A 15,844-nucleotide genomic window follows, 5' to 3' on the forward strand; every position below is an offset into this window, starting at 1 on the left:
TAATTGCAGCTTTATTTTTCCCTTTTCTGGGATCTATTAGGAACCAACAGAGGAGATTTAAGAGTGTTAAAAGCAAGAAAAAACCCTGAAGCCTCAGGCAGTTCGTCATGGGAGGTCACGTTATTTACAAGAAGTTTATGCTTCCTTTCACACGTTTCTGTTGTTCCATCTCAAGTATTCCCAAAGATCCTCATTGAGGAAAGTAGGCCATCAAAGAGACATTGATGTATACTCAGGATAGGCCCTCTAGTTTTCAAACTGAGATACCACCATGTTCACCGAAATTTAATCCAGACACCCAGAATTTGAGTCCTCCCCTCCTGCCCCTCAACTCTTGCGCTTGGCAGGCGGCCATTTCCCCAAAATGCAAAGGAAAGCTTCCAGGAATAAATTTCAATCAGGTTCTACTTACTGAATGTTCATTTTGGCAATGTTCTGGGTACAAAATTGCAGCCAGAAATGCTGGCCCTCCTGATTTCAAAAAAATTACAATAAACTAAAAAATGAATCTGATTTTTGTAGTTAAATGTATTGCATCTTTATCTTACTTTGCCTACCTTCTTCCTGCTCCTAAAAGCAACTCATGCAAAAGAGAAGACAAAAGCACTTCCCACTTTTTATTTAACATTTTATGAAATGACTTCCATAAAGGAAATCATTTCGAACCGTCAAAACTAGTCACTGGGTTTTGTTCTTGCAACTTGAGTTTCTTTTGGCTTTGCCATAAAATGCAGGAATGAAGGCAAGAGGCAATGTTCCGAATGCACTGGAAGAGCCATCCGAAAGCCCCATTTCTTTCCCCTTTGATGCAAATAGACATGGATAATCTGGAAAGCTTATCCCAAACAAAAGTCTTTATAAAATCTTCTCTGAAGCCAGAGAAGATTTTTTAAAACTAGGATTCGGTTCTGCTAATCAGGCATGAGGTTGGCTGTCCTTTTACCCTGTTATCATCAGGCTATCAAAGATGTACAAAGGGCACAAGAGGTGCAGGTGGAGAGGAGATGGCGTCGAGAGAAGAGGATATTTGAAGGGCTTTGCAAGGGAAAGCACACAGAGAGGAGGAAATGGTCAGCATGAAGTTCATTTTGGGGTCTCCAATATTTTTACAAAAATGCAGCTTTGTCATGGAATCTGAACATCTCTTTTTCTGGACATAATACTCATTACCACCAGGCACTGAGCTGAGCCATTAACCATGGGTGGGGCAGGAGGCCAGTAGCTAGGAGCAGCATTCTAATTTCAGGTTTCCATGTCTATGACTTACAGCCATGTGGTAGGAGAAACAAGTATAATTTGAAATTGGAAAAAAAAAATTGTCAGTGGCTTAGAAACTCTTTTTCTACATGTCCAACTCTGAACCCTGGATAAAAGCATGCTTGTTAGGACACCACCAGAAACACCAGAACCGGTTTTTCCTTTCAAACTTGGGATCCCCTGGAGTGTTAGGAGATAACAATTGAAATGAGAAAGGGTTTAATGTGTTTCAAATGTCCATTAATGCACTGTTTTAAATACCAGTCCTCTTGGGAGCAAAACGTCTTCAGGTTATTTCTTGGAAAACCTGGTCGCTTTAGAGGCTCTTAGCAACCATCTCTGCCACTGCAGAGGTGACGGGCATTTTATTACAAATTCATTTCCAAATGATCAGGACTGGTCATCATTCACGGGTGTCAACTGGGCTAAAGAAGAACAGTTTCAAAGCCATCCACGTAGCACCCACCGAATTCTTAGGCCAATTCTCACAGTCAACAAATGACTCTGAAGCAAGCAAGCACCACCATTGAGTGTCAATGCACCCTGCTCCAAGAAAGGTCAGGAGCAGATTACAAAGGACCTCACTGATACAAAAGAGAGAGAAATTACTGAACATTTCAGACACTGATGAGGACCAAAGGGCCTTTGTTCTGCCACATTCAAATGAGACCACAGATGACAATAGGGAGCAAACAAGCAATGATTACTCTTTTGCATTTTTTAAACTTTCTTTTTAATAGAGCCTTGCATTGGTCAGTTCGAAAATTAAATTAAGTATTATAAACCCTTAATAATAGCATTTCGAGAGGCAAGAGCAGCTCCAGCTTGGGAGAGAACATTTGCAAATCATGGTGGCCATGGCTTAATGCCATCACTGGCGTGTGCGTGCAATCATGCTGGAGGCTGCTACATAAAGGAAAAGAAAGGAACCAACAGAATTCAGGGTGTCTAAAAGTTTCATCTAGTGCACTGACTGGAGGCGCTACAGTTTAATACAGCTGAGGTTCAAGGTCCCTCACACATCCTTCATCCAGGAAGGATGTACCACACATTCAAATATAATCCCATGGTATGCCCTGATGGACTGGCCACAAAATGCACTCAAATGCAGTAGAGAACTACGAGATTGTCAGCAAGCAGTGCTCCAGAAATTGTTTTTAAGTCATGTCTAGTTTAAAATCTTTGGAATAAAACTGATTTTTTTTAATACCCTCCAACTAACATACATTTAATTGCCTCCGGCAAATGGATTTTGTGTGTGTGTGTGTGTGTTAACGGGTGTTTTTTCTTTTATTTTTTTTGTTTTGTATTATTTTGTTTTTTTTTTGTTTTTTGTTTTTTTTTTTTTGTTTTTTGTTTTTTTTTTGTTGTTTTTGGTCTAAATAGAAAAAATGAAAAGGAGAAAGTAAATTCTTAGGGCCAGACCTCGAAATGCCCCAAGTGTCCAATTGGCAGCTACAGCATTTGTGAGGAGGTTCCTTTGCCCTCAGACGAGTAGTTTCAACATTTCAGTGAAAACAAAGGTTGCAGAAAGCTGAAAACCCAGATGTTGAAGGTTGCTGTCATATATGTGTTTGTGTTTCTTATATTATTTCCTTTTGACTTCAGTTTTGCATCCCAAATATGTATGGGGTGGCATTTTAACAGTCAATGAGTCAAACAGTCAAAGGAGGACAGGAGGGGAGCCAGCTGGTAGGAGGGAGCAGCAACCGTGTGTGGACCAAGCGCCATTTTGTTTTATAGACGTGTCTTGAAGGGATGGTCCCAGAATATACAAAATATACAATCTGTCCTAATAACCACCCCGCTTGCTTGCATAGGCCATTTGATGGTCCTAAAGGCAGTCTTTGGAGTTGAGGCCAGTGCCAGCTAGCTAGGAATGCGGGTAGAGACCAGTATTGGATGTGTGTGTGTGTGGTATGACTGTAGACTCCTTTGGAGTCAGCTTGCAGTAAATGTGAGGCCTCTGTTAATCCTGGGGGTTGTCGGTCACAAGTCATGGTGGGCCTAGCCAAAAAGAAAGAAAGAAAGAAAGAAACGTGTCTCTCCTTTTAGACAGCCCATGAGAGAAACACCTCAACCTTTTCCTTAAATGTCAACCCTTCACTCCCACAATGGCATTTTGAATTGTGTATTGTAACAAGTCGGGGAATAGGAGCTCAGTGGGCATGAGAGAGAAGATAGGATGATCTTTTGTGAAGCCACTAGACTTGGGAGGCATCCTCAGCTTTCCCCACTCCTGGAAAGAGTGATATTTTTGGCTTTTTGTCAAGTCATAAACCAGAGTTAAATTAAATACGCAGCTGCCCTCTGAGACTAGCGACATCTATGCTGTAACTGGTTATAGGGTAGCAATGACACACAGCACAACGGTTGATCACTATGAGCTGAGGTCATCATGCCTCAAGGAGGATGAGAGAACTGTGATGTCCCATCTGATTGGCTGCTTCGAGAGCTGGACATCCAGGTGCCGAGAGAGTCCTGGAGAGGTTTAGTCCATGGAGAAAAGATAAAACATTTAAGCTTCCAAATAAGCTTTTCAAGTTTTCGTTAGCAAAAACGGAGAGATTAAAAAGAAAAAATCTAGCACTGGCAATAAGGTGAGGCTCAAGGGATATACTGTGATTTATCATCAAGGACTTTATTCTCTTGGCCACTTTGCAGTCATGCTAGAAGTTTCCAGAATCCCTAGTGCATATGGTGTGCAAGAGTCAAAAAGTAAGAAAAGAAAACTCCTCCCTTGAGAGTGAAGTCTACAGAAATGCAGGCCAGAAAGGTGTAAGGTGTTATTCCAGAGTCTGCCGCCGCTAAGGCCGTTGGGATCGACGCGAAAGATCTCAATAGTACTAAGAAGAACCAAAACCAGTCAACAGTTCTGTGAGGAAGTCTGACGCACGGAATAGTAGGACTTTTCACACACAAAGGACAAATAAACCAAGAGTTAATTTTGGCTACCAAACTGCAATTTGGTTTTCTAGGTCATTTTCCCCCAACTATTTAAAAAGAAACATTAGTGCTACACATATGCGACTTTAAGATGCTGGATTCTCCTATCAAGTTGCACTGAGAAGCAAGTTAAATAAGCCCCTCGGACTGCCGTCCACCTGCAGAGACGTCACATCCATTTTCTTTGATTTCCATTGGCAACAGCGGGAAATAATTCCAATGGTGCTGAAGTAAGCAGCCAGTCTGCCTTGCTGAGTTCACCTGGTTTCCTTCTTCATCTTCTTCCGTCTGGCTAGGGCAAGGCATAAAGAATAGACGTATACATTTTAAATATAGTTGAGTGCATGACAGTGTGTATGTGTGTGGGTCTGTGAGTGTGTGTGTATGTGTGTGTGTGTACAGAGGTTTATAAGTGAGAACTTTCTTCTGCGAGGCAATGGGTCCCCGCCTGAAGTCCAGCCCCCTGCCTCATGGCGTGCCCGTTTCCTTTAGACACTAGCGGATGCCACGGCAACTCTGGCCTTTCGGTTTTTTAGATATGTCTCTTCATGTGGAGGGCAAGATGGTCAGACCTGGAAAAACACCTAGGAGATATAAACGACAAGGATATTAGAGAGCTCCCAGCAAACAGCGTGACTTGCATCACTCCTTAGGAAATGATTTCCCTTACTTTAAACAGACAGTGCACATGCATTGAGGAAATAGGGCCATGTGTTGGGAAGGTAAGTTTAAGGGGCAGAATGCTTGGGTTTAAATCCCATCTCTTCCAATAGCTGTGGGACTCTGAGCACATTAACCTCTCTGTACTTTAATTCCTCCTCAGTAGAGTGGGGATAATTACAGCCTTTATCTCATAGGTGGGTTGTGAGGATTAAATGAGATGATCCATGCAAGGTACTTAGAATACCGCCTGGCACATTGTAGGATCTCAGTGCATGTTAACTGTTAGGATCATAATTGTGATTATTAAAGAAGAAAAGAATGGGAAAGTGCTTTTGAAACCCGTGTCATGCCTGCATACTGTAAATATAATAATTAGTCTGTATCATCAAAGGGTAGAACTCTAAAATTTCAACACCCAGATTTCAATCCTAAGCTTTACAATGAAAGCCTAGAAATACTGCTTGTGATACTACTTATAGGCTTATCAGACACTCTATATTCAAGTCACAAAGAAAAAAAAAAGAATGAAGAAGGGTGCTCACAGTTACTGAGTATGTTACAATATGTAGGCACTGAGCTAAGGGTTTTCCCAATATCACACCATCCTCGCCAATCCTCCATCTCCATCATAGGTATTCTCACCCTTTGTGTGTGTGTGTGTTGGGGGTGGAAGGGAGGGAGGTGAAGGAAACTGAGGCTAAGGTGTTTCTTGGAACCTAAGGCCCATAATTGAGTGTCTTCTTCATGTCAGAGTGGATCCAGTGGTCATCTTCTTTCCTCCTTCCTCTAACACCAGCTAGTTGATATTCTCTTGGGTAGAAACCCTTCTGCATTCTCATTTGTGTGAGGCTGAAGTTGTGGCCACAGTATCCTCTTAAGCAACAGTCATGTGACCTGTAAAGGTCAATGAGAACCAGCCCTGGGACAACTGCTGAAATTATTGGAAGAGAGAAGCTCTCTTTCCACTGGGATCCTGGAGTGACTGGGGTCTATACTGCCATTGTGGGAAAGAGTTGGCTTGAGAATGAAGTCAACAGAGAAAAAACGGATCTGGGGGATAGAAAGAGTCCTGATGATAATATCAGAGAAGCTGGATCCAACGAAGCCTAAAGACAAATCTAATTCTGCTCTTCTCAGTTACCTGAGCTCATAAATACCCTTGGAGGCTCACTGCAGCCTAAGTCAGGTTTCTGTATGTTTTAACGAACAGTATGGGTGTTTCCAAATCCCCGTAGGCTTCAATCTCAGGTTCTGAATGAAATCTCAGTGAAGTCAGCCTACATGACAGCAGTCATTCTGAACTCTGAGTGTATGCTTTCCCCCTGGATCGTTCGCCTAAACTAGCTGCTTTCTTACCTATGAGAAAGTTCCCAGGCTCCCTGAAGCCTGAGACACCCCTACAGTCCAAAACTCCTGTCAGAATGTTAGCAAGCTACACTGTTCAGGTTAGCAGGGTTTCCTGTTCAGGGCAGGATTTCCCTATGTTTGTTCATTCTTAAAACAAACAAAAAATATCCACCCTTTCCCTTGACCGCAACATTCTCCACACCCCCTGTTTGTGTCCATTCCTTAAATAGGTACATGTGTAGGATAGAACTCCAAGGGAATGAGGTGAAATGGGACAAGGGTAAAACGAAAACCACATAAAAATGGGAAAAGTACAACAGAAAACAGTCTAATCCAGTAACATGCTGCGTAATAACAATTCCAATTATACCCACGTACTTCCAGCCCTGACTTTGTATGAGGAAGGTATTTAGATAATCCCTTAGAGATGCCTCTAAAGGGGGTTTGGTTTGCTATAAAAGAGTGTCACTAAGTTTTCTTTAAAAACTAGTACTCTGTGTCACTGGTACACAGAAAAATCAATACAGCCTGCAGGGAATTTAGCATCTAACTGGCATAATTCTGTCTTGTCCCGAGGGTACAACTCAGTATTGCCCACTGTCTGTTCTCTTTCCCTCCCTCCCTCTCTTCCTCCCTGCCTTCCTTCTTCCTTCTTTTTCTCTCTTTTCCTCCTTCTTTCATCCCAACAACCTGGAGAAAGAAGATCCAAGTTGGGACATTGTGTTTCTAGATATTTCTTTTTTAAATGTAACATCCTTATAAGATCCCTATAAAGAAGGTACCATTCTTATTCCCACTACCAGATGAAATATTCATCAGAAAGAGGATTTGAACACAGGTAGTCTGATGCCAGAGCCCACACTCTCAGTCACATCTGCTTAACTACACTGAGAGGGAGAGAGGACTGGGCTGTCAGTTTAAGGAGCTTCTGGTAGGCAGACTAATGCTCCCTCCAAAATGTCTACACCTCATGCCCAGACACTGGGACTATGTGTGGTTACATGATAAAGAATTAAAGCTGTGGACGGAATTAATTTATGAATCAGCTGACATTAAATAGGGAGATTATTCTGGACTGTCTGGGTGGGCTCAATGCTGTCACAAGGGTTCTTAAAAGTGGGAGAAGGAATTGAAAGAGAGAACCAGAGAGATGTTAGCACGAGAAGGACTCAATAGCTTTAATGATGGAGGAATGGCATCATAAGCCAAGGAATGTGGGCAGCTTCTAGAAGTTGGAAAAGGAAAGGAAATGGATACCCCCCTAGAGCCTCCAGAAAAAAAATGCAGCTCTACCAAAATCTTTAGTTTAGCCCGGTGAGACCTTTGTTGGACTTCTAACCTAGAAGTTTCTAACCTACAGAAATATAAGATCATAAACTTGAAAAGTAAATAAACCTGATACTAAATTTGTGGCAAGTGGTCAAGGCAGCAACTAGAAAATTAATCCTGAGGTTAAGTTGGTCAGGCCTGAGGAGGACGTACCTGTGAGAAGCAACAACACAGGCACCCAGAAGCCTGCCTGTCCAAGAGAAACGCAGGGATTTGAGACGGTAAGGAGTGAAGAGAGGGCCTGGCAGTGGGACACCCTTTTCCTTTCCTCTCTATATCCTGGGAACGCTCGGGAAATTAGTATTCTTAACACAGAGCTTTATTTGAAAGAACCATTCAGTAACGTATGTGCTCAGCTTTGTTCCTGCCTTTACCAATTACTGGGTATTTCGCAGTATATGTATAAACATCTCCCTTTATCCTTCAAATTCAGGGAAAAAAAAGTGGAAAAAAGAAAACCAAATCTTTAACACGGTAGGAAACGTAACTGCACCCCTACTGAATCAAATGAGCATCATTATTTGTTCAAATTCCCAGAAAATGTATGATGCTTAGGATTAGACCAGGTCCCTTACTATTGAGGTTTTTATTTAAATTCAATACCCCAGTAAGGTACGTAGTCATGATTAATTTATACTTATTAATTTATACTTACTGAATTCCACAAAAGATAAACTTGGCATGTAGAAGTGCAGAATCAAATAGTTTTAAGGGTAATATATCCCTAGAGAATATTCATAACTTTACAGCAGCCAAGTAACCTTAAATAAGAAGGTCCTTAATGATTGAAATTTGTGCATAACGGAGAACTAGTCAACCCCACAGTCACTTTTCTTGTTTATGAAAAAGGCACACTAGGCCGGGTGTGGCGGCTCGCATCTGTAATCCTAGCACTTTGGGAGGCCGAGATGGGTGGATCACCTGAGGTCAGGAGTTCAAGACCAGCCTGACCAACATGGCAAAACTCTGTCTCTACTAAAAATACAAAATGAGCCAGGCGTGCTGGCGGGTACCTGTAATCCCAGCTTTTCAGGAGGCTGAGGCAGGAGAATTGCTTGAACCCTGGAGGCAGAGGCTGCAGTGAGCCGAGATCGCACCACTGCACTCCAGCCTAGGTGACAAAGCAAGAATCTGTCTCAAATAAAAAAAAAAAGAAAAAGAAAAAAGGCAAACTAAAGTCACACAGGGATTAAGTCAACAGCAGTCTCCTAGGTGACCAAGGGGCTAAGGTATGGGCTGGTATTTCTTACCACTTATAAGTGGGCTGACATAAAGATCAAAATGCACCCTCTAAACTGCCCAAGATCTGGAATGTACTACGCTAGTAGCGTTCTCCCTGGATTATAACTGCACTGAGTCAGTCGATAGAATGAGGGCCTGCATGTTACCACTGATGGAAACTGAGCCCTGTTTATCACCATCGGCAGCCTCCAACTCTATGGGCTGAAAAACCACTTATCCTCCTAGCCACTGGTCACTCAGGGGGGCTGCACTGTCTAGTCAGATGGTGAAGAAATGACACTACTGCTGTGCTTTCTTTCCTAACCCAAACCTGAAGCCAGAAGTCACAAAACCCAGTGTCTGTAAGGCCGGGTAGACAAAGTAAGTGTCGTGGGTCAACTGTAAGAAACACTGTGCTCTTGGGCTACCTGCTTCCACTTCCAATGAGGCATGGATACAAAGAAGTATAGCTCTTCTTGTAAGAAGAAACAACAGAAAGTGGGACAATACTTGGCAATCGATGGCTTGCCTTTGAGTTGTGGAGCCACAGGGAGTGGTTTGAACAGTGGAAAAATAGTCATCACATGGCTATGGCAAATGGGTAATGACTGCTCTTCAGCTCCAGCCAATTACAGCCACATGGGAATGTGAGCCCACTGTGGCCAGATCTGATTTTTCCAGACAAAGCAAGAAATACAAACTTTTTTGTGTGACATTTCACGATTTTAAATGTTGGCCAAAAAAAAAAAAAAAAAAAAACCCACCAAACCAAAAACGTCATGAATTTTTAAAACTACCCTATAGGCAAAATAAAAGCATACGTTAGATTTGGTACATGCTTAAGGAAAGGAAGTCTAAACCCTATTTAGCTTCTAAATAGGGCAGTGTGATTGTTCAAATTTTAAGAGATAAGAGGCGGTGCACTCATATATACTGCGGTACCAATAGGATGCCATGTCCTGCCAAGGGCTACAGATGCCCTCTGTTTCTGAAGGTAAACATCTTCTAAGGAATGCCAACTCCCGGTCACTCCAGGCTTTCCTTTCATCTGCTTTGGGACCACTCCAATTCCCCATGTCGTCTCCCAGACCTGGCTATTCTTAGCACAGTCACCGCAATTGAAACGCCAAGGTGCTGCCTGTCATGAGACACTAATGAGAATACAAACTCTCATTTCTGATGTTGTCAAAAATGCACTATTGGCCTGTGTCACAGGACGCTGATCTACTCAATCTCCCACAAACACCATGTCGCAGAATTTGTACCATCTGCTCAGCAAATTTCTAGCTCCAGAAACTGTAGTGATTTTGATGAAGAAAACAAAGCAAAAGACTAACGAAATCACCCAACTCTGACATCTCTTTCAATGAAATAACCAATCGATTTGGAATATTTCTCCACGTAAATCATACAAAAGACCGGATTAAATCCAAATAGTTGCTAAAAGGCTGTAAATGTCTCAATAAGTCAGTTGATTTGAAGAGTGGAATACTAACTTTGGCAATTTCTCCGTAAGAACTCTTTGTCCACATCCAAGAATTATGGCAACCCATAATGCTCACAATCTCCAAGTAACAGCCTCCACACCCTTCAGAGCTGGGCGACTTGTGTGTACATGCTACCATCACACTCCGACCACTCACACTCTGACCACTCACAAAGCATTCATCTTGGTCCCAGTTGATAGAACAGAACACTCTCCTTCAAAAGACTATGGACAGATAGTCACCATCTGCAGGGCTTCTTTATTAGCCAGAGTGAGAGACGCACAAAGCAGAGAAACTTGAGATGGAAATAGAAGGAAGATGGGGAAAAGGAGAAACTCTGCTGGAGCATACTGTGTAGAAGACAGCTGCTGATTCATGTAAATACAGGAGGACTTCTAGGTAATGGACGGAAATGAAACAATGACTTGTATTCTTGGGTAGCAGAACAGAGTTCCAAGGGAATGGGAGACAATAACTGCATGAAGTATACTTCCTCAGCCCTGGGGTGGGAGGTTATCTCTGGGCTCCAGGAGGCATAGGGTCTTTATTTAGTACTTAGAGAATGAAGATAAGAGGAAAATAGCTTCCCAGGAAGAAGGAAAAAAAAAAAAAAAAAAAAAGGAAGAAAAACATAACTGCTCCTTTATAAGCATCCTAAGGGAGCACTAAGCCAGCGTGACCAGTCTGGACACCCCTTCCCTATTCACCAAACAAACACTACTACAGAGGAAGGCCTGGTGAGGGGGGAGGTGTGGGACACAGGGACTGGGGGAGGCAGGATGCAAAGGCGATCGCATTTCCTCCCAAGAAAAGCCAGGCCCCTGCTGCCATCCTGCAAGCTGGGGAACCCTGAGGCTTTCAGGGGCTTTTATCGTATTAGAAGCATTTTTCTCATCATAACGGAGACCTTTAGTATTGCATTAAAAAGATGGTTAATTTTCTTAAGCTTCCTTTTAAACACAGAAATAGGATTAGAAGGATAACACGCTCAGATGCAAGCCCATTATTTGATTATGTCTAAACCTAATCCTGCCTTCACCTTGGCCTGCAGAGTCTCCATTTTGGGGTTTATTGGTTGATAATGCCAGGGCTGTCAGATACTATTACTTGGGTAGTATCTGTTGCTACGCGCGCTTTCTTCTACTATCAAATGCAGAAGGCTTAAAATTGAATTACAGGAGAAGTTCTCAAAGCCTCGTCATTTTTTGAACCCTTGTACCTATTTTCAAGGAAGAAAGAATGATCTGGGCCCCAAAGAATGGGAACTCTCTTCAGTACAATTCGTTTCCAATAATGGTTCAGAGAAAAGTCTTACAGCGATAGGAACCCTAACCTTCCTTCCATTAAACAAGCTTTCTACTCTTTCTTATTACTATAGATGAGGGAAAGTGGTATTGAGGTTGATACAAAGATCAGAAGTCCCTACAGGTGACCATTCTCTGTCTCACTACTTTTCATATTATACTGAAGTTATCTGTCACATCTTGTTGATACCCAGTGACTAACACCATTTCCGGCTTAAAGCTAGTGTTCAGTAAATGCTTGTGTAACTGAACTAAGAATTCACACCACCTCTTGATTTCATGCAAGAGGGCACCCCCTATTCTCACTGGTCCTCCCATGGAGAAGTAAAAGGCATTACCAGGTCCAAATGTCTGTGAGTCAGACCTGTGATGACTCCAAGCACATGGGTGCAGCTCATCCTCCAACCCACTTCCCCATTGTCCCCTCCCTAGCCCATCAGCTTCTACTTCTCTTTACCTGTCGCAGTGGTTGCATTTGAAGGGCTTTGCACCTGTGTGTTTCCTGTAGTGCCTTGTGAGCTCATCGCTTCGTGCAAAACGCCACTCGCATCCCTCCCATGAGCACTTGTAAGGCTTCTCACCTGCAAGCAGAGATGGAAGGACCATGGTCAGCAGCAGGAACAAAAGGGATTACACCCAACCAGCCTGTGCTGCCTGCTGGTCAGGCTTGGGAAAGGGCTGTTTAAATCATTCCTGAAAGACTAGATTTCCTAACACAGTATACCACAGTTTTTTGGTTTTTCTGTTTTTCTCCCAAGTCTCCTGGTGTTTTGTTTTTTGTTTTCTTTGTTGTTAACCTTCAAAAGTGGTTTCACCAGATTCTCAAATCTGGAGCTGTCATTTCAGTTCCCAGAGTCAGAGCATTTCCTTTGACTGGTGAAGGATCAATTTTTATTTATTTTCTATTCCCCGGAGCACTTTCACCCCCACAGTCCAGGCAGAAAGGAAATGTGCTATTTTCATCTGAACCACAAATGCTTCTAATTCTATTTTTCTCCAGAACCTACAGTCATTTGCCATTTCAGGCTTTTTAGTCTTCTCCCTCCCCTTCCCTCCTACCACAAGCTGCAGCCAGGTAGCTGACTGACAAAGCAAACAGCTTAAGTCTCCCAGAGCCACTGTTCCTTCCAGTAAATGTGATGGATGGACAATGAGGAGAAAGGTCTACAATTTGAGAGTAAAACAAAAATCACTTGACAATCCCTGGCATTTATGGAAAATACTATCACAAAAGTCTGAGTTAGGAAACTCATAGCTTAACAACTGCAGAGTGTTCTTATTAGAAAATAATATATATTATTGTAAAATATTTTAAAAATCAATTTGGAGAGCAAGGTTTTAGCCACGGGGAAGCTGCTTATAAGCATGAAATTCAAACACTTGTGCTCAAGTGACCTTTTCACACAGTAAATACAGATGGAAGGATATGTAAGAGAAAGTACATGACTTTGCCTTAGACCTTTTTTTAACTCATCACGTCTGTCACCAAACATGACAAATATTTACCCTTCCAACTGTATGGTGGACTGGTTCTAATTAAAAAGAAAAATGATCTTTGGAAACCTGTGAAATCATGAAGCTGAGTTACTGAGCCCTGTCACTGAGAGGCAGGTTAGTACGTGGTTAACAGCTTTGAAGCCAAACTTCCTAGGCTCACCTTCTAGTCCTATCCTTAATTGTCTGACCTTGGCCAGGTTAATAAACCTCTGTGTGTCTCTGTTTTCTTAGAGATAATAATAATAGGTACCTCAAAGGGTTTAGAGAAGATAAATCAACACACATGCATATTATATATTAATTAGAACAACATCTGGCATATGTAAGAGTCATATAACTAATAAACATGAAAAACTGCCAAACTCAAAATTTCAGGATACCTAGGTGCCAAAGTACTATGGCGTCCCATTATTTCCACAGTTTTAAAGGCTAAATCTTTACTAGGCAGCCCTGAAGGAGACATTACCCAGGTACTATACTTGACCTACTTTCTTCTTTCCACCTTTCCCCTTCCCTTTAAACCTGACTACAAAGCATTCACAATTCTTTATTTGTATCACCTAGAATCAAACCAAACATGCTTGAAAATTTTATTTCATTAAATTGGTGCCCTAGTGAGCCACTGCTCTGTCAGACCCACAGAGAAGAGGAACGAGAAACACAGGCATTTCTTTTAAAGGGAACCAAGAGGACATGAAGGAGGGCTGGAGGCACAGGAGGAAACCCATTCAGTTTCGGAAACCAGGAAAAAAAGAGGACGAATCACTGAGCAGTGTTAAAAGTTCACCTTCTGGCTCCTATAAGCCGAAAGTTTAGAAAAGATGTGCTAGCTGAAGAAAGGGTAGCCAAGTGGAGGTGCCACATAAACTTTGGAATCAGCATACTTGGGATCTTGCTGCGTTCGTTCCAGACTCTAGAACTCAGTATATTTGTCTGTTAAACGAGGGTGAGCTTATTAATAAACCCATGTTTATAGCGAGGTTTCAATCAGTTGTGTGTAAGAAACGTTTGTTCAGCCTTGCACGCAGTCAGTACTCAGTTCCTGTCTCAACTCCCTTTCCTCCGCCTGTGTTCACAGAGGTTACTAGGAAGACAAGCCTGAAACTGCTGTCAATAAAGGCCTTCAGAGCTCATGGCTCCAGAAAGCCAAGTCTAGAGACATTCTGGGTACCTGAAATATTAGAAACAGAGAGTCTTTTAAGTATTTTCTCATTATATTGATGGAGAATGAATCCAAAACAGGGAGTGTTCTTTAGGACTGCTCTGAATGAGCAGGACACAGCAGGGGAAGTACGAGGTCCCCGTACCCTGCAGGCGAGACATGTCAGCATCGTGCATTTAACCACTAGGCTCTGTTATCTCAAGGGGAAATCTGGCACAAACCAAAAAAGGAGAATGAGGCATCTAAGACTTCAGAAATTCAAAGCGCCCTCCGCCCATGAAGGCCTTCAAATGTAATTAAAATTGGAGGTTCCTGGAACCTTGGGGACCAAATACACCCCAAATGCAATGAGGCACCTAGGAAATTCCATGAAATTCTACAGCAACAACCAGAGACATCTAGTCCCCAGAATCAATCCCATAATCGAACTGACTTGTCTATCACAGGCAACCACATTCTGAAGGGCACAGGAAGGGCAGATAAAATGAAGAAGACTGAAGTGGATGTCTTTGGGCATTTTTTCCCATTTCAGCCGTTTGCTTTTCCCCTTGCTGAATTCCTTTCACTAGTTTCCTTTCGACAAATAATATCAAGGATGTAATTATTTTCCAGAAAATGATTAGACTCTTAGTTACTTCCCAGTACAAACCAACTCTCCAACCCAGGAGCTATTTCAGCATCCTCGTGGCTGTGTCCACTATTGAGAAACTGCAGATAGCTTGACTTAGCTCTGAATCTTATCACCTGACATTGTTTCCTGCTTGCGGCAAACACTACTCAGAATAATACTGAGGACAGGCTCCTTTGTGCCCTGATATTTTAGCCATGTTACTATTATAGTGATTTATCAAGCTATTTTTCCACCATCTGGCTAGTTTACTGACAAGTTGCCATTCCTGCAAATACTAATAAAAATTTTTAAAATAATCAAGAACGCCCAATGAAGGAGCAGTGCCTGAAGGCAGAACTCAGAAATCAGAGAGGCAGAAAAAATACAAAGAATTGGGAATATGACTTTATATTTAGGGCACAGGAATTGTGGAGTTAGACTGGCCTTGTTTCCAGGTTCTATACCCACCTCTACAAACCAATTCCTACCGGAAAGGCAGGTCAGGGAAATTCTTCTGTTAATATTTTCAGCATGGCCAAGACTGCATCTCCCTGAACACCAACAGCCACAGCTTGATCTTGGGGGATGGACATACCTCTAGCCATGATACATTTGTTTTCATCCTTAAAAGCCTACCTGAAGATTTCTGCTCATTTCATCAAAGGCTGAATTTCTTTCTTTACAAAAAGAAAAAAGGAAGGCTTTGTGAGAGAGAGGAAAACTGCACGTCAGTGGTACTGGAGCAGGTTTCATGCAAGATCAGCTCTTCTATTTTACTCTCCCTTCTTTCCTTCCTCCACTCCAGATACTTCTCCTGGGTATAAAACAGAAACTGTCATGGCCTTGCACAACACTATGCTGGATCACACTTGGAATGAGGCACACTGTTCAGCTCACTGCACCTCTAGAGTGAACAAAAATGCCCAAGAGTGGTCTATGTGAGACAGACAGATGGAAGAGAGACTTAAAAACCCAGGACTCCAGTACAGGAAGGGCATGTGAGTAAAGGCGAAGACACCTC

General features: G+C 42.3%; 1 protein-coding gene across 4 annotated transcripts in view; it reads right to left on the reverse strand.

Moving 5' to 3' along the window:
* Positions 1-3,876: 3,876 nt before the first annotated feature.
* The window catches only part of KLF7 (KLF transcription factor 7), an 86,329-nt gene continuing 74,361 nt past the window's right edge, over positions 3,877-15,844 (reverse strand). For all 4 annotated transcript variants that reach the window (XM_001107009.5, XM_077957429.1, XM_015110800.3 and 1 more), the window contains 2 exons: positions 12,012-12,135; positions 3,877-4,787 (listed from right to left, as the gene is read on the reverse strand). In XM_001107009.5, coding sequence (XP_001107009.4) covers positions 4,736-4,787; positions 12,012-12,135 — 176 coding nt within the window. In that variant the 3' untranslated portion in view covers positions 3,877-4,735. The remainder of the gene's footprint in view (positions 4,788-12,011; positions 12,136-15,844) is intronic.

This window comes from Macaca mulatta, chromosome 12 (assembly GCF_049350105.2).
Source record: "Macaca mulatta isolate MMU2019108-1 chromosome 12, T2T-MMU8v2.0, whole genome shotgun sequence".
NCBI classification, from domain to species: Eukaryota; Metazoa; Chordata; class Mammalia; order Primates; family Cercopithecidae; genus Macaca; species Macaca mulatta.